At 42.4% G+C, this 20,132-nt stretch overlaps 1 protein-coding gene across 1 annotated transcript in view; it reads left to right on the top strand.

The window, feature by feature from the left end:
- The window catches only part of Plxna2 (plexin A2), a 198,642-nt gene that overhangs the window by 86,050 nt on the left and 92,460 nt on the right, over window positions 1-20,132 (top strand). Inside the window, exon 4 of the mRNA XM_052200345.1 lies at window positions 9,070-9,204. Coding sequence (XP_052056305.1) covers window positions 9,070-9,204 — 135 coding nt within the window. The remainder of the gene's footprint in view (window positions 1-9,069; window positions 9,205-20,132) is intronic.

A 20,132-nucleotide genomic window follows, 5' to 3' on the forward strand; every position in this document is an offset into this window, starting at 1 on the left:
TTTCTGTACCATGGAATATGCACTCCCAGTATATTGTTTTAAGACTTCTCCTTTTAAAATATCAGGTAGTCATTTTGCATCCAGACACTGACGCTAGGTAAGGTCATGGTGCTCAGAGCCCCAGGCTTCCATGCTGAAGCTCAAAAGCCACTCTCAGTAGTAAAGAGAGCGTATTACTATTCCAGATTATGCAAGGCAAGGCAATTACAGACTATTGAAAAGAACGTGCTAATTTGAGAGATTAATAACTCTTTTTAAGTTCCATATCCTTTGCTCTTTTTCAAAACTGCAGATAGCCTTCTTGCTACCATGAAGGAGACAGCTGTGTGACCCTTCCCTGAGACAGCCCGCCAGAGGTGCTCAGCCATGCAGTTTATTTCTAGTCCAAGTAAAAGCAGCTCCTTTTGTTTACCTTGAAGGAAACCAAGGTCCCACTCAGAAGCAGAATTTCAGAACTAGCCCCAACTAGCTTCAGGTTCCACGCTGCCACTTTGCAGCTGCCATCAGCTCTACATGCCTAGCATTTCTTCCTTGTAAAATGGGAGGAGGCTAACTCATGGAGTTTGGGAGATTATTCATGTCCACACACCCAATCTTTTATAGTTGGATGAGATAGTATAGATACAAATAAATGGATTTATATTAATAAGGAGAGAAAGCTATTCTGAAGTATATATATGTGGAAATTGTCCTACCTCCTTTGGGGAGAGGAAGCCAGTCTCTCTCAATATGCCTACTCCTAACCCATCTGAACACCTGTTAAGGATATTGCCCTGCCCTCCTCATGATCCCAGAGTCACTCCTTGGCCAAACTGCCTGGGCATCCCCAGGAGAAGAATCTGTGTATGTATGACACTGTATACAGAGATTCTTGCATGAGCTTTGAGTAAACAAAGACTCTTTGGTCTTGGCAGAATTCCTCATTACTCTTTATTAATTCCTTCTCCCTCCCTCCTTATCCCTCCCAACTCTGGGCACTGTGTGACTTACAGCTTTGCCTGTACATAATGTGATTTCATCTGTGGCTGCCTAATGCTTCAGCTAACTCTTGCTGTGTTTATCTTAATGTTTCCCAGAACACTATACTGCTTCCTCTGCCTGACAGCTTCTCTTGTTTCTGGATCCTTAGACCTGCCCAATACTAGAGATATAAGACCTGCCCAATACTAAAGATATAGCCTTGTGTATAAGGTACAGGGCTGGGCCCTTAGAGCAGTCCCTCACTGGACTTCGCTTTGGCCCTTTCTGATCTTTATAGTTCACACCCATCCTAATGGTGTAGAGCCAAAGATACAGATTCTTTTTGCCTCCGGGTCTTAATGTCACTGTCCTACAAGCAGTCAAGGGGAAGGCCCTAGCAATGGGAACCTCAATGCTTCTAGGAGGCAGGATCCAAGCTTAAACTAGGATGGGGAGAGCAGAGCCCACATTTCATTCTGGAAGTGGTATGTGTCAGTGACTGCTTGGCTATCCTCTCTTCATCCAAGAGGAGCAAAGCAGACCCAGTTTAGACCAAAATCCTGACCTCTGGTGCTCTACTCAGCCCCCAGCGACGTTCTCCAATCTAGTCCACACCCTATCTTTACACACTAGACTGTTGAGTAAATGTTTGTCCTCTACCTTCTATGCCAAGTTGTTAATTCTTAGACTGTTCTAAGATGCTAGAATCTGAAGAACTCTTCTCTGCATCCTAGGAAGAAGCCCATCATAGCCAGCTCTCAAATCCAGATGCCTCTCTCCCTGTGAACCCTTCTTCTATACCCTCTGTTCTCCATTGAATATCTAGGGAAGTTTATAACATAAACAGAAATAAAAATAATTATGTCATATAATGTTAGTCTCCACTGTAAAAGCCTTCCTGATTGCCTGACAGCTGTAGGGACCTGTGCTGTGGGTGTGTGTAGGCATCACCTTAGCTCATCACATCTCAGTTGCCTCCTTCTTCATAGACAAGAGGATCCTTCACCCCCATCTCCCCTCTTCCTCTTTTTCCTTTGCTCAGTGTAATCCACAGGTTTCTGATTCCTCTACCAGTTATCAAAATAATGGGTGCCAGACTCTTAGCTGTCCTTCAGAGAGCCTCAGCCCATTGAGCTGTGACTTTGCACACTCTGTTAGCTTTTCAGAGCTCTGAGGACAGAGCTGAGACCTGCAAGGTGCTTTGGGAGCTGCTGCCATCTCCTCCTCCCGCACCTCCATCCCCCCACCCCCGTGTGTGTCTCTGTGTGTATGTGTCAGTGTGTGTCAGTGTGTGTCAGTGTGTGTGTGGTGTGTGTGTGTGTGTGTGTGTGTGTGTGTGTGTGTGTGTGTGTGTGTGTGTGTGTAGGGAGGGAAGAAGATCTCAGAGACAAAATTTACTAAAGATTTCAAGCTATAAATAATTCAGGTCATGAAGTCCTACAAAAATAAACTTCAGCTTGAATCCTCTCTCACAGTAGTAAATGCACAGCTGCAGATGTGCACTCATTAACTCAGCAGAGTTCAGTGAGAGCAGCACTAGACACTCCACCTGCCCCTATAAAGATCAGAATGTGCATATTTGGCATTCATTTGCACACAAGCACTACCTGTTAGATACACAGAACATACATGATATACATAACACACACAGTATACATAGACATTGCATATGGATACATAACACTATACACAGGCACACAGAGAAGCATGCACATTATATACAAAACATGCATATGACATATCACACAATTCATATACCAGAGACATCATACACCAAATGCATATACATAACATACGTTCATACATATATAAATATATCACACAGAGACATGCTACACAGAGATAGAAAGATACACACATCAAATACATATATATTACACCAGTTACACCACATACACAAATACAAATACATGACATATATCACACATAGAGCTATATATATGTACCATGCTACATATCAAACATCAAACATGCCACATATAAATAGTTACAGATAACATACATGTACGCATATACCACCACCATACCACATGCATGCAGACCCAGAGTTCTGAACTAGAGCCATACAGTAATAGCCCTAGGACAGAAGATGCTTTGAGTCTGCTCAAGTTACAAGCTTCAGTAACCTTGCATCTAAACTCTCATTCTTTTTTAAGTGCTGAAGTCCAAAAAACAGATTTTTAAGAGGTCTGGGTTCAACCCCAATAAGGTGCCTTCAGATTTGTAGCACTTCACATTTTTCACAGATGCAGGTCCCACCCTAGATCTTTGCTTAGGTCTCCTCTCCTCCAGGAAACCTCTCCTCCAGGCCTCCCTCAAGTCAGATGGGCCAACCCCATTCTGAATACTGCTGACTTTGTGGAAATCACCTCTCTTGAAGCTAACTCTTGAGTTTGTGAAGATGACTTGTGCTGTTTTGTTCCTGTTTTCATCCTGATCTCTCTGAAGGCATGCAGTATCATTTATCAGTGTCCACCATTTCCTAGTGCAGCCTGGCTCATGGTAGGCATGTAATAAATAAATAGGGAATAGTACTGAAAATCTTAGCTAATAACTCTTTTCATTTCCACAATATCCTTTTTGTGCTGAGAGAGAAGAATAGCCACCCTCATCTGGCAGTGACAAAACCATTGCATGCACAAATAAAATGACTTGTTGGAAAGCCACACTCCAGTTAATGTGAAAGTTGGGATTAGACTCTGTCATGACCGGAATCTCAGACCCCAGAAATGCCTGAAAAACCCAAATTTCTCCATAGATGCCTACAAGATCCCTAACCCTCCTTCTGAGCAGTAGTTCTTGAAAGCCATCATGACCATTGCTTCTGCTCCTAACAGACTGCCAAGGCCACAGACAGACTTTATTATAGAGTTAACTAGAAAAGAAACTGATACATAGGCATTTACAGGGCCACAGGTAAGCCAGTCAGCTGATTGAGACATTCTGAGAAAGGAGTTGTCATCCATATCTGTTCAGACATAACTGTGATTCGAGAAAAGAAACAATAATGTTAATACCTTTTTTCTTTCCTGCCTCTTGCCCTCCAAGAATGGACACTGAATCTCACTCCTGCCCCAGAGCCAGCTCTGTTAAACTAAATTTTACTTGTCCCCAAGTAAATTCTTCCAATTATGTTCTGAGTTATTTTGGTCCTTAGAAAATAGATAACAGTCTTGCTGTGTGAGTGGGAGAGCTCTGAAAGGTGAGAAGGCAGGGGACACTTGAACTCCAGGCCTTCCATCTTCTCTGCTCAGTCTCACTTGTCTTTTTGACCCTCTCATGTGAAAAGCACATCCTGCCCTATGATTGGACTCCAGCTCTATGAAGTCAATTACCTGTTTGATCATGTGGTCACACAACTCTCCTAGCCTCAGATTTATCATCTATAAAATGGGAATTATATTAGTATTAGCAAGCGGGGAACCTAAAAGGATACATTTTTGTTATGTTTTAAGCAGTAGCCAGCCCATTTTAAGATCTACACATATGGTAGCTATTAATACAATTGTCAGATCAACAACACCAATATGAAATACACACAACCATATTGTCCCTTCAGTTAGGATTACATCTAATTGTAAATCAATCTGAGTATCCTGCATCAAGAAACTGGAAAGGAAACCCTAGAGTCTTGAGGCTGTTAGGTTTCTACAGTTAGGTGTCACTACAGCAAGAGCTTTTTACTGAAGTTACCCTCAGTGTCCTTGCACGAATTTAAGCATATTTTGTCTCTTACTGTAGTAATCTGAGTCTTAAGTTACATACTTCCTGAGCCTTGAGCCACCAATACAACCTGGTAATATCCCCATGGCCATTGAGGTCAAGCTCTACCAGAAGAGAAGTGGTACTGCCAGAAAGCCTTCTTGGGAGGCTGTGTGCCTTTCCATGTTACCTCCATCTTTTCTCTCATCTCAGCCTCTTCACTGGTGGGACACTAAGAACTTATGTGGTCTATCCTGATTGGATTCTATCAGTGATCTATTTCAACTTATTATTATCTTTCTGGTCTTTCAAACCTGACCCAGGGAATACAATACTAAAGAAAGCTGCTACTTTGTGGGACACCACAGAATAAGACAAATTTCTTCCTTTAAAAATCCCACTTTTGGGACTAGAGAGATGGCTTAGCAGTTAAGAGCACTGGTTGCTCTTGTAGAGGATGGAGAGTCATTTTCAAGAACTCACATGGCAGGCTATAACCACCTATAACTCCCGTTCATCAGGATCTGGTTCAACTTCCTTGGGCACTCAAAGAATGGGATGCACAGACATATATGGAGGAAAAATCCATACATAAACTATAAATAAATAAATATTAAACCCCACTTTTGTCCTGGTATATAACCCAGGAGTTTCCTTCCCCTACCTATCTTGCTCCTGGTAGTGATGGAGGACAACTCTGTAGGTCAGAGCTTCCCTGCCTGCTGCTAAGCAGTCTCTGTGTTAAATGTATGCATCCCTCAACTGATGAGCAGGGCTCAGAGCCTTGAACCAACTGGAAAGAGTTAAGAATATGATTCTCTGGGACAGATACTAACTGAGCAGATTTCTTCTTCTCATTGCTAATAGAACACTTTCATTAGGTTTCAGAGATGTAACTTACCCTAAAAGCATACCACACCTTAGCAAAAGTCATGTGGGAGTTATCCACAATTCAGATCTACACTCTGCCTACTTAGTATGCCACCTCCAGGAGAAAGGCCTCTGCTGCCGACTAACCTACCTCTAACAACCCTACCCCTTTTAGTCTCTGGCCCCCTGGTTCACCTCCAATTTCTCTGACCTTCTTTGAATATCTTAAAGGTTGTGAAGCTCGTGGAAGATAACAGAAAGTAGGGGGATATTTAAGGAAGTTCTAGCTTCTTGACCAATACTTTCCTATCTAGGATTTGGGCAGAATGGAATATAGCTTAGTTCAGGTGATTGCACAGATTCTTCTGTTCTAGTTTGGTTTTCACTTTGATATTTAAGAGTTACACAGACTTGATCCTGTTATTTCTGGTTCATTAAATGGTTGTGGCAGAAGATAGGGAATTAAGTAATCACTAGGTCTCTTATACAGTGGAAAAGTAAGGGACTAGTCATTGTGGAGCAGAGCATCATGTAGAATACACCTTGTTCTTTGACAACTCCAGCTTTGCACAGTACTATATGGTCTCTAGAACCAGAGAGGAAAGGTCTGACTTATTCTTCCTTCTGACTTTGTGTTCAGACATTGCTCTGAGGCCCCTAGCCAATCCCAGACAAGTGGGCAAGGTGGCTGTTTCAGCTAAGAAAGGGCAAATCAGCTTCCTGAGACAGGATAGCCCATGCCTGGCCTGGGGGAAGGACTGCTTCTGCAGTTCCTGAGAGGAACTAGAGCCTTGAGGAGACAGCTCTCTTTGAGAGAAGAATTGGTTTGACAGTAGGGAAAATTCCCATTGGATATGGCACTGTGCTGACTCAGACAAGAGCCAAAGTCAGAGTACTCTATGTCATGAAGACAAAATTGAGCCAAGACAACAGGAATTCATCATCCCTTTCTCTTGGCCCAACAACTTCTGTGACTAAAAGATGCTATATTTTTTTGTGAAGGCTTTTAAAATATAAGCCTGTTGATCCAAAGGAGAAAGCTAATTTGAATGGCACAGGGGTTCCTTTTAATTGTTGAGGGTTTTGCAGGTGGACACTAGTGATTACTTTGTCCTTCTCCTTAAATCTCTGAGGTAGAAAGTGGATGTTTCAGCCATGTAACATCATGATTGATTCAGTACTTTCCTCAATCCTGTAAAAATAAATGTTCATTCCACCTCCGAGAAGGAAGAGCTTTGTTAATAGTCATCAAAGAAACTGTCTTTAGTGCAGAGAAACTACTAAGGTGATAGAAAAAGGGTAATGATGAAGCTTAGGAGAAAGATTAAACCCACAGAGGAAGGACCATGGATAACAATGACTAAAAGAGTACTCTTAGTTCCGATGAGCTAACCCTTGCAATTTCAAGCTAGAGCCCCAGGTTACTTGCCAAAGCAGTAGGTACATGGTCTCCCAGGCTAGACTCTAATCCAGTTCTTGTCCTTGAGATCCAGGTATAGAGCCTCAGCCATTTGGCACCTAGCCTCAATAGGCTCATGGTCCGTTCTCCCTCACCTCCAGCCCATCTCAACAACCCACCATAACCAATCTTAGGCCTGTACTTCTTAGGAAGTACAGAGGTGGAAATTACCCTGCCCACCCAACCAGGCAAAACTGAATTCTTTCTCACTCTCTCTGCTCACTATCTTCCCATGTTACTGCAGTATCAGGCCCAAGGTATGCCTTTGAGATAACTACAGCATGGTCTCCTACCCTTAGAAGCTCTCATAATATCAGGAGTGGATGAGCAGAGGGAAGAAACAGTGAAATAAGAGGAAGTGGGAGGATATATAGGACAAGGCTATTCTACCTACACTATTGAAAAAGGATATTTTGATTTTACTAAAGAACCCAGAGTTCTCTGTCTGCTGGTTCATAGTTCATATTCTTTCAAAGGGTGTTCCTCAGACATTCTCCTGTGTCTATCACAGTCCATGTCACAGCCCCAGGCAAGTCCTCAGAGTGTTACATGCAAAATAGAAAACACATATTCACCTTCACAGTGTTAATGACTCTACACATACTGGAAGCAATTAGAGAACAATTCACATAGTAAGTCAATACATGTTAGCTAATACATATACAATGAGCAAATCAATTGATTATAATCCTAGGATACATGTCCAATGGAGAAAAAGGCACCAGTGTATGTAATTAATTATGAGGGCTTCTCAGAGCAGGCACAACTTGAGTCACAAGGTATGTAGGTAGGATGTGATAGAGAAGCTGGAGTAGGAGATGGGGTAAAGGGTGAATGCTGATCTGGGATAGAACTGTGCATGGAGCACATTCATACCAAGGACTCCTTGCTGACAGCTCTTTACATGAAATTCTTTCCTTGAGGGCATGTAGAACTCAACCATATTAGTTCTTCTCTACCCCCTGTGCCAACAGCCTCACCATCACTGGGAATCTTAGACATGGGAGTCTCCAACCAAAACAGAGGTTATGGTCTGGCTCAGCCACAAACTTCCTATCTCCTCCAAGCAGTTCTGAAGGTGGCAGGATTAAGAGTATTATATTATCTTGCTTCTTCTCAAATTTTGCTGTTTCTTTGATCAGGGAACTTTTAAACCAGGTAACAAAGCCTAGGCCACACCCTTAAAGATTCTGAATCATGAGTCCAGCTCTGACTCACATTCCTTTTTATAAACTCTCAAAATAAGCATAAATATATACCTTGGGCAGAGGGGCCTTAGGAAAATGACATTCAGGTCCTTTTTGTTTACTGACCTGGGATGGGGCAAAAGAAAGAGGAGCGTACTTCATCTCCCTAGGTAACTTGAAAATAGAGCCAGCTGGCATCTAGGGGCAGAAAGATTTCTGAGACCTGAAATCTTCAGTCTTCCAGTTATGAAAAGACTTTTGATGATCTGCATAATTGTTCACTCATTTCAGCCTAACACAGGATACTGTATGTAGAAAATTGACTCTAGATGGGAGCATCTAGAGTAAGTATGCATATATACACTCACTTTCATAGATACATCACACATTCTATAAATATATGCAAATGCACACAAAAACAACTGCATAGGGACAGTCAGAATCATTCATGTGCATTCAACCACAAATAAAGCACTATTAGGAACCCCAAACCAAAGCTGGGCATCATGGTGTATGGTGCATTCCTGTAATCCCAGAACTGAAAAAGTTGAAGGTGTAGGATCATAGGTTAGAGGACAGACTTGCTTACATAGTGAAGCCCTGGTTCCAAATAAGTGAGAGAAACAACAAAGAAAAAGGAGATATGGAAGGGTATGAGAAGAAGGAGAGGGAGAAACTGGGTAGAAGGAGAGAGAGAAAACAGATCTCAAACCCTGCATACCGAGAATAGATGTGAATGGATTGGAGAGCTTAATATATATAGCACTTCTTTCCACAACAGTGGCCTAAAGTAGTAACAACTGTCTTTTATAAGTCACCCCTCCAAGTAGAGGCAGATAGTCCATGGAAAGGCTGGGTGTCAGTACTAAGGGCAATTTGGTTTCTTTGCAGATTCGAGCTGATGGTCCCCCCCATGGTGGGGTCCAGTATGAGATGGTCTCTGTGTTCAAAGATGGGAGCCCCATCCTCCGGGACATGGCCTTCTCCATCAATCAGCTATACCTATATGTCATGTCTGAGAGACAGGTAAGTGCTGGCACACATCTTTCTTTTCTAAACTCTAGGAAACCTCTGATAACCCTGTCACCTTTGGTTAGAAGTTGATCTACCCTGAAAGACTGAGTTTGCTATGCTGGGGTTCTGAGGAAAGTAGAGCCCTGTGGCATTGACAGAGGGAAGCTGCTGGGCCAGCCTCTTCCCGGAGACTCCTTTCTAGGCCGCAGCTCCTGTCTGGGTGAGTGATAAAAAGCCCTGCAAGAAAGAGCTAGACTGAGTCCCGCAGTATGGTGTGATTAGGAGGTAGATTTACTGCTCCTGGACCCACAGAGTTGGCTGTTCATGAGAGCCAAAGAGGTGTAAATAATCTAGGCTTCCAGGCTGGGATGGCTTCAGGGAGACAGGACTGAGATGGGGCCCTGGAAGGAGATCAGATCTTGTCCGGAGTCTGAGATTGGATGCAGGATGGAGCTGGGCAGTTATGAAAAGATGAATCTACTTGCAAAGTTGGAAATCCCTCAGGAGAAGCTTCAGTCTTCTGCTTAAGCAGCAATTGATAAAACCCTATCGTCCTAGATTTAGGGAAGAGTTATTCTTCAGCTCACATTTTAGCTACATGTGTGTGAACATAGGGAACTGTGGGGAGAGAAGTAAACAGGGATGATGGAGTTTACCAGACCCTGAGAGGAAGGAAACCAAGCAAAGTTCTTAGCCATGGCTAACCATTCTATCCTATTGATCATGGAAGTAACTATGGATCTGTAGCAGCATGGTATTATCCTTTTCCTGAGGAGGACAGAAAAGAAAGACAAAGATTCTGAGGTTGTCTCAGAGATTATGATGTTGACCCTTGTCTTTCCTCCTTCCATGAATATTCCTCAAAGACTCTTTGTCCTTGGTCAGATTCACCCTTCCCAGAGTTCTGTGTGCTCTTTTTTCAAAGATAAAGAATCCGAATCAATGGATGACAGATAACGGATGAGCAAGAATGGGGAAAGAGGGATGGGTGCTTGGTGGCATTAAAGAAAGCAGTGATGCAGCTCTAACTTGAAAATTACTTCTTGAGAACAGATGACATAAATCGTATGCTAATTGCATGCAAATTGCATCGCGATCCTCTTGAGCCCACCTGTCTTTTCTGTCTTTATTCATGTGGCCCCTGCAGTTGAAGCATAAACAAATCCAGTGGGGAACTTAGTGGAACTGAGGAAAGCTTTCCCAGCCCAGAGTAAGTAAGGCAATCCTAGAAATAAGCATTGGCCTACTAGCCCAATAAGATAGCCAGTGGATATTGGAAAAATATTACTAGACACATAATTATTGGGAACAAATACAGGGGAAATATCAGAAAAAGGAGGTTTGGTTGCTACCCTCAAAATGATTACAATCTAATGAGGGAAATGTCCCCAGAAATCTGTACTATTGGATAGATTCTATAGGTGCTCTCCATTTTCCTCCTATTCTTTTTTGTTTTCAAGGCAGAAACTTATTGTATTTATGGAGGATGCATTTGTATATGAGTATGTTATGTGTGTGGAGGCAAGAGACCGACCTCAGGTGTCAATCCTAAGGAGCTATCCACTTTGTTTCTTAAAACAGTGTCTCTCACTAGCCTAGAACTTAACAAATACACTAAACTGGCTGGAAAGAAAGCCCTAGGGTTTAGCTTGTTCCTAATTCCTACTACTAAGATTATATATATGTGTGTCTGTCTTTTGTTTCTTTTGCATTCTGGAGATCCAGCTCAGGTCCTCATATTTACACCTCTTTGGCTCTCATGAACAGCCAACTCTGTGAGTCCAGGAGCAGTAAATCTACCTCCTATTCACACCATACTGCAGTGCTCAGACTCATGTTAACATAGCAAGCATTTACTGAGTGAACCATTCCCCCAGACCCCAAAGAGTTATTTTTAAATAAAGAAGGTAGATGCATACCCCACAAATCCAGTCACTACATTTTAAGAACAGTTAGAAGTCACCAAATCCTCCTGCACAAAAATAATACCCTATTGACATTGGCCAACACTCTGATGCTTCTAGATAATCACCTACAGGCAGGAGGATGGGAGTGACAGAGAAGTGGCAACCATAGAGCCAGGTGAGAAGGCAGCCACACAGGATGAACAGTCTATGCTTTGGTTGTATTTTCAGATATTTTGTTTGCCAATAAGATCACTCCAGGAAGAAACTTTCTCTTGGATTCCCTGAACCTATTAAAGTATAAAAACCAAGGTACACATACCAGTGTACAATGAGAGCCAATGGTGACTGAAGAGGTGACACACAAAATAAATAAATAAATAAATACATAAATAAATAAATAAATAAATAAATAGCAATCCTTTTCTCAGACAAGATGCCTTTTGAAAATGCATTCAAAATATGGGCAGAAGAGGCTGTAGCTCAGTGGCAGAGAGCTTGCCTGGCATGCTTAAGCCCTAGGTCCCATTTCTAGCACTACAAAGGGAGCTGAAAAGAGAGACTAGATCAGAAATGAGGCTGTTGAGTAGGCTTTAGGGCACTTAAGGAATTCCTGGTCCATATCTTAAAGCATCAGTCCTAGCCTCATAAAGTGCCCAAGTATCTTACTTATAAATATCCCTTCCTTCCTCCTGTCTTTTGTGGAGATGCCCTGTTCTTGTTATAGTCAGAACCAGACATACTGAGCAGCAGCCAGCCATGGGGAGCTGAAATTGGAATCCTTTGGGTTTAATGTTATGGGGCTGTCTCTGGTCACATGAGATATTAGTAGGAGTTCCCCATATCAAATGGAGTGAGGCAATCAGGAACTTGAGTCTAAGGGAGATTTGTGGTGGATCTCTGAAACCTGTCACCTGAGAAGCTGTAAATCATGCAGAAGAGGTAGCCAGGTGACTTTAGCGGGGTAATCCAGGGCTGAGGGCCAAGAGCAGCTCATGAGGCCCATCTGTCTGGGGCCATGGAGCAGAGTACTGACACTTAGCATGGTCTCATAAAGGACACATTTTACTGTATGCCAGGAGTACAGTCAATAAGAACAAAATCAGGCAGCCAGTTCTCCCCCAATGTATTCCATTATTGTTCCCACGATTGACAACCTTAGCTTACTTCTTTATTAATTAAAGGATATGAATCAGATAATGAGATATTTCTAATACTCTATATCCTGAGTCCCATATCACAATTTTATAGCTGAGTTGACTTGGACAAGCCACTTAATCTTAGAGTATCTCGTTCAAGGAGAGTGTGAGATCAGTTGAGAAAACAAATGAAGAATTTCTTCTTATGCAGAATCAATGGCCACATACTTACAATGAGGAATCTATACAGCCCCTTCCAGCCCTCACCCACTATATTCCCATTACTGGTTATGTAGAGGTATATGATTATTAGGATAAAGATAGTGGTGAAGCTGGCCTGGTCTGAGCCAGGAAGCTGTGGTTCTAGAGCCTCTAGTCCTGACTGTAACAACAACTTCCTAGAAGCCTGTTTTTTTTTTTTTTAACTCTTCAGGGACTTGGAAAGGCAAGCTTCCAAGACAGAGATAGTAGTCTTAATTCCAGCATCTCCCAAATCTTGGGAAAATTTACAAAAGTCCTGGGCTTGGATTTTTAAAAATAATATTGGCAATAAATATATTTTTATTATTGTTATACTAATAGTATAAAATTGTCTTTGTTAACACTTTAATCTGTGTTTTCCAATATTTTTTAGTAGTATTCTTTGCCTATACAACTTGGACATTTCTTGTATTGTCAAATCTTTAAGAATAATCCTGGGGTTCTGGCAATTTCTCGTTGGTGTTTTCTATTTGGTTTTTAAAGTGTCTACATCATGAATGAAAAATGATATTTTTGTCAAGTGTTTGGTAAATTTTGGTTGGTTGTTTCTCTTTTCATTTAACTCTGTATGATTTCTATGGTCATTTTTTCTAATACAGTGATTCTCAATTTATGGGTTGTGGCCCTTTTGGGGGTCTAACAAACCTTTCATGGAGATTACCTAACACCATCAAAAAACACAGATATTTACATTATGATTCCTAACAATAGTAAAATTATAGTTATAAAGTAGCAAGGAAAATGATTTTATGGTTGGGGATCATCACAACATGAGGAACTATATTAAAGGTGATAGGGTTAGGAAAGTTGAGAACCACTGTTCTAATAGATGTGATAACCATAACTAAGTTACTTGTCTGTCATGAAGTGTTTCTTTTGCTACTGAAGATATTTATTGAAGCATTCATTAATAATTTTCTTAATTATTTTTCTGCATAACTTCATTTTAATTTGAATTTTACTTTCTCAGTTTTTGGAACACATTTGACACATAAATCAGTTTTCATGTTTTCCTACAAATACTGAAGGTACTCAATAGCAGCATAGATAGGCTTAATATTAGACCATAAGATCTTTCTAAAGGAAAGATAGATGCAGTCAAGTGCACCTATAATTAGCTTCCCTGAACCATGATCATTATTCAGAGAGAAGGAATTTGTTAATCATTACGTATGTTCATGGGTCAAGGCAGTATATCTGTTTTCTGTTACTGTAACAAACTATCTGAGATTAGGTAACTTTTAACTGGAAGAGGTTTGTGGGCCACTGTCAAAACAGTATGGTTCAATCCCTAGTGGGGCTTACCTGTTTCACAACATCAGAGGTATGTATCATCAATGACATGAACATGTGTCAGGAGGAGAGATCAAGTGTGCTAAGACCAGAAGCCACAAAGGTGTGGGGAGGAACTAGGATTGCTCTTTTTTTATTGAATATCTTCTTCATTTACATTGCCAATGGTAAAACCTTTCCCTATTTCCCCCTCCCCAAAGACCCCCAACCCCTCCTCCTATCCCCCGCCTCTACATATATGCCCCTCCACCGGACACACTCCCACCTCCCCACCTCGGGTTTCCCTTTATTGGGGCCTCTATTGAGCCTTTACCTGACCAAGGACCACTCCTCCCACTGATGCCCAACAAGGCCTTCCTCTGCCATATTATACATGGTTGGAACCATGTTTACCCCTTGGTTGATGGTTCAGTCCCTGGGAGTCTTGGGTATCTGGATGGCCGAAGTCATTGTTCTTCCCATGGGGCTGTAAACTCCTTCAGCTCCTCTGGACCACCCCCCAGATCCTCCATTGTTGACCCCATGCCCAGTCCAATAGTTGGTTGCTAGTTTCTGCCTCTGTATTTGTAGGGCTCTGGCAGGGCCCCTCTGGAGACAACCATGGTATGCTCCTTTTGGTATATGCTTCTTGTCGTAGTGTCGGGGTTTGGTGACTGTTTATAGGATGAATCCCCAGGTAGGGCAGTCTCTAGGTGGCCTTTACTTCAGTCTCTGTTCCACAAATTGTCTCCCTTATTACTCCTGTGAGTATTATATTCCCTTTCTCAGAGGAACCAAAGCATCCTCACTTAAGTCCTCCTTCTTCTTGAGCTTCTTCTGCTGGGTGAATTGTAACTTGTTTATTTTGAGCGTTTGGACTAACATCTGCTTATTAGTGAGTGCATACTTTGTGCGTTCTTTTGTGACTGGGATACCTCGCTCATGATGACACTTTCTAGTTCCATGCATGCTGGAGAGGATATGGGGAAATAGGAATACTTCTCCATTGTTGGTGGGATTGCAAGCTGGTAAAACCACTCTGGAAATCAGTTTGGTGATTTCTCCGAAAATTAGACATAGTACTATCAGTGGACTGAGCTATACCACTCCTAGGCATATACCCAGAAGATGCTCCTACATGTAATAAGGACACATGTTCCACTATGTTCATAGCTGCCTTGTTTACAATAGCCAGAAGATGGGAAGAACCCAGATGTCCCTCAACAGACGAATGGATACAGAAACTATGGTATATATACACAATGGAGTACTATTCAGCTATTAAAACAATGAATTCAGGATTGCTCTTTCTTAACAACCCTTTTGTAAGAACTAACCAGTATCCTCCCAAGGATAGCACCTTCAGTAATCTAATTACATACCAGTATCCACCCCCTCCCTAAAGGTTCTACAGTACTTTCTAGCTTGTGAGCCTTGTGAGGCACACTCAAGCCATGTCCAAACTTCATATGACATGACCAACTGGAAGGATCCTTCCTGTAATTTCATTTTATAACACACTATGGGCAGTGTTATTTTATGTCTTCCCTCTACACTTCTATTCTCCTACCCTTTTCCAAAGATATGATAAGTTGTGTGTCTCTGGGACCATGTGAGAGTAGAATCAGGGTTCCAATTTTGCTTAGACAGTTTTCCAGCTCTGTGCAAAGCTAGAACCATCCAATCTAGTGCTCAGATCCTCCCTCCCTCACTCCCTCTCTCTTTCTCTCTCTCTCTCTCTCTCTCTCTGTCAATTAAGTAAATGTAATTAAGAAATAGTACTAGTAAGAAGTGTTGGGTCATTAGTGCCACAGCCTAACAAGTCAATGTTAATGTACTCTTAATGGATCTGTGGCTTGGCCAGTCTGGGGCGGGGGAGGGGGGAAGAACTTGGAAAGAGAATTCCAGGCCTGTTGGTAATTGCCCAGGTTCTCCATCAAGAGAAGCCTGGCTCTTCCCTAGAAAGCTACCCCAACTTCAGGAGTAAGTCAGTAGATGTCATGAGCATTAATACAACTTGCTCCCAGATTTCAGTGTCTAATGGAAGTCAGTCAGTGAGTGCTGCAAAAGTTAGGCTGGAAGCCAAGTAAAACAGCAAGTAAGAAGATGAAAAGAAGAGACATAGCCTTGATTCCAGCCCAGCTTGTCAGGCTGGCCACTCCCAGAAAGGGAATACCACTCTGTCCTCAGGGTAGATGGGAAGAGAGTGTAGGGATGGAAGCAATTATTCTATTTTATACTTTAATTAGATTGAATTAGCAGAGGGAATAGAGGCATAAAATGATCCAGCGAAGGGTGAAATGGAAACGGGGAGTCACTGTGCAGAATGGCTCCATGCAGGCTGGAGAGAGCCTTGGGAAGAACAGAGGACTGGAGATGGCTGACATTTCTGGAGAGGGTGGGGGCCTGGGATTCTACTCTCCATTTAAAGGTTTAGAGAGGATGAATCACATGGAGTTTAAGATCTGGTATGTATGACTGATTCCACCATTACATAGCCACTTATTATGTAACCAGAAAATTATGTAATTTTCTTCTAAGCCTCAGTCGCTTCACCTGTATAATGGATCTAATAAAGGTGTACTCTGAAGATAAGAGAACAAATATAAAGTGCCTTGTGTGTGTCTAGCACACAGTCTAGGCTTCATCATCAGTAGTGTTGTTAGAAACACTTACTGGTATATCATAGAAGACCAGAAGTATCTGTTAAAACCTATGCCCAAGGAATTTCCTGCTCCCAAGAATGGCTTGCAACCTGTCCTTGATACTGCAACCTGCCATCCTAAAGGACCAGTCAGAAGACTCTGGCCTGGCCACCCGGGCTGTGTACTCATAATCTGTTTTTTTTTTTTTTTTTAATATCCAGCAATGTGCCCAGTAGACTAAACAGTCTCACTCAGAACACAGAGAGGTAGTTCCTAGTCCTCATGTGAGGCCAATAGTCCAGAATGCAGACATCTGTAGGGGGGAAGGAGGGTATTCTAAGTCAGGCTATCCCCATGCCTTAGGTCACATATATGGACATCTGATTTGGAAGGGACCCTCCAGGGGCCTCTTCAGATATGTAATTAAACCATGAGCTCAGTAACAAAAACAGGAAAACCCTCTTCTGCCTGTGAACACTCAGACCTAGTCCAAGTACCCTTATATATACCAGTGGTTATTAGCACACTGTTCTGCTTGCTATAGTACAAACTGCCTCAAACTTTTGGGACATAGCACAGCTATTTTTCATAGCCTTGGGGAAATGACATAAGCAGGTAGGGTTACTAGAATGATGGTGGGAGGTCTGGAGATACCTCAGCAAAAAGCATGTAGTGCTCTTGCAGAAGATCTGAGTTCCATTCCTAACACTCCTGCGAGTCAGCTCATAACTTATAACTTCAGTTCCTGGGGATCTGACACCCTCTCTGGCCTCCATGGGCACTGTACTCACATACGCATAACCTCTACCACCACACACACATATGCATGAAATTTAAAAATAAATAAGGGGCTAAGACTGTCTAGACTTCTGACTAGACTGGTGTCAATCTATGTGCTTTGGGAATTCTTACAACTTAGTAATCCCAGCACAGTCTCTGACATAGTCTCTAATACATCAAATATGTCAACTACGATGGACTCTGAGAATGAGAGCCCCCCACAAATAAGACAGAAATTAGATTAGCTTTAGAAGTCTCCTCACGCCTTTTACTTGCCTCTTCACTCTAGTGACCAACACCTCTATGTACTTACCTGTGTATCCATAGACAGAATTTAAGAAACAAGGCTAGGGAACAATCAACTGCATGGTTCTCTGTCTGCCAGGGCCATAGACCACAGAACACCAGAGTGGGCCAGAGCTTCAGAGATGGCCCATTGTAATCCCAGATGAAAAATACTCAGTGGGTACTTATAGCATTGCAGGCATGGAACACTTAGATCCAGAGTCAATACAAGTGCATGAGAACACACTATTGGTTTTCCATCAGGGTACTTATTAGCTAAGTTTGTTTAAGTGCCCCCCAAAGGGCCACACCAATGTAGTTAGACACCAATGTGTGTCCTTGAAACAAACACAGGGGAATGGTCTCTTGTCAGCAGAAGTCATAGTACAGGGACATTCCCTTATAAAACATGAGCCTTCCTGTGACAACATAGTCCCAGTTCTCAGACATAGCTCTCCCTAATGACACAGAAAGATAGATATTCCTCACTGTGCACAGTTATAGGATGCTAACACATTCACCACTTTGTCTTAAGAAGTTTACAAGTGGTAGGACAATATGAACTTCAGCCTGGAGTTATCACACACATAGATTATAAAGCCTCCCTCCCCCTGAGAAGTCCCCAGTGGGCACAGAACTAACTCCTTGCTGTGTGACTCTATTTCTCTGTCTGTCTCTGCCTCTTTGTCTTTGTCTCTTTGTATGTTTCTGTGTCTCTTTCTTTTTCTGTCTCTCTCTCTGTCTCTGTCTGTCTGTCTGTCTCTCTCTCTTTCTCTCTCTCTCTCTCTCTCTCTCTGTCTCACAAACACACACACATACACACACACACACACACACACACACACACACACACACATACTTTTCCCTGTGTGTGTTTGGGAAGAACCTGAAGGTCAGGCCAGTCTCCTGCCTGATGAGATGGCTATACTCAGCCAGCTTCATAAGAGAACAAATTTTGTTTTCACTAGTTTAGAGGAATCCCTTTGAATAATTACTAAGCCAGATCCTAGGACCAAAAATAGAACCATTTTCAAAAGGACTATGTTCATGCCTGTGGTAATAAGCCTACTATCTGTAGCCAAAGCCACTGAATTTCCAAGACCCCTATGTTACCCAAGGACCTTGTAGGAAAACAAACAAAATGTGTGAAGAACTACAACTTCCAGATTTCTTGGCCCTTGCATTATGACACCTCAGACTGTTAATTTTGATTGTGGGTATTTGTTTAGTCCAGGGGAGAAGACCTTCCCAGTGTGGTCAGAACATGCCTAAGTGTGTTTTTACAAGACAAATGGTGTCTGTCATGGGCATCCCCCCTTTTCTGGGATAGGGTCCTTGGCCCAGGGGAAATGTGAAGGTGGGGTTGGGGGTGGGCAGAGAGTTGAGCCTGAGGGACTTGATGAATTATGGAGTTTGAGGATTAGAAAAGTGAGGATAAGAGAGTTGCTGCTGCACCCGGGTTAGAATGTGTCACTTTCAATCCAAGCCTCTGGTGCACATGTGTTTCTAGTTAAGGACATGGAATTCCATGTGGCCCAGGAGCTGAGTCTCACTCAGATCAGTGTCCTTCCCAGAGAAAGGGCAGAATCTTGCCTCCAGGAACACAGTGCAGGAAGCCAGCCATGGCCTGCTCCTCCCCCACACCGGCACCTCATCTCAAGCATCAAGGAGCCCAGAGGCTGACCCAGATTATTGCTGGCCATTAATATTCTCTTGGAGCATTTTTAAAAATAAATGTTTTCACCTGAGGGAGAAGAACTGCTAACCTTCCCTATTAATCAGACACATGAATTGCTTTTTTTTTTTTTTCAGACAGAATTAGAGAATTCCAGCATCTTATTTTAAAGTCCTTTGGTTTGGAAAGAAGTGATTAAACACAATGCTCAGGCTGGATAGACTGGTGCCAAAAACCTTCATTGCTCCAAATGGGCAGGGGCCTGGGGAGCTTTGACAGGGGCTTTGATTTCTCTTTTTAGTAACTGCTGGTGGCTGACACCCTGACTGCCCATAGTGATGCCCCAAGGATAGGATGATGGAAAATTACTGGATCTTAATTCCAGATGCCCAAACAGGGACTCACTTGCCCTGACTATATAATCTGTGTCATCAGGAGGAGAACCAGAGCTAATAATGCTGGTTAACGTGGCTCAGCCCAGCGTTGTTTTCCCAACTTGGCTGTGGCTTCACTCAGCACAGCCAAAGGGAAGCACTGGTTGTGTGTACAAAGTTTTAATTTAAAAAATTTAAAACAACCTAGGCCCCAGAGAGTCACAGAAGATGTTCCCAAGAGTCAAATTAAACTGGTAGAGATTTGCATATCATTTGCATATATAGCCTCTTTCATTCAGCAGACCATTAAGTGTCTACCATGTATAATGCATAGCTTTGTCCACTGTTAAGTCATTTGCATATGCAGATTTGGAGAAGGCTGTGTTTCTAAGGAATGGTCCAGCAAATATCTTATAAATAAGTCTGCCCTGGAGATAGTCTCCTTAAAGACTTCTTCCTGCTCTTTTCACTACAACAGCACTATTAAGTGTGGGTTTTGGGTAGAGATAAAAAACAGGAGCCCTGCTCTAGGGAGGGCCATCAAATTTTGCTGGTAAGGAGTGGAATTAGGTTACAGAGAGAATATGGGCAGAGTGCTCAGAGAC

The sequence above is a fragment of the Apodemus sylvaticus genome, chromosome 12, assembly GCF_947179515.1.
Source record: "Apodemus sylvaticus chromosome 12, mApoSyl1.1, whole genome shotgun sequence".
Lineage (NCBI taxonomy): Eukaryota > Metazoa > Chordata > Mammalia > Rodentia > Muridae > Apodemus > Apodemus sylvaticus.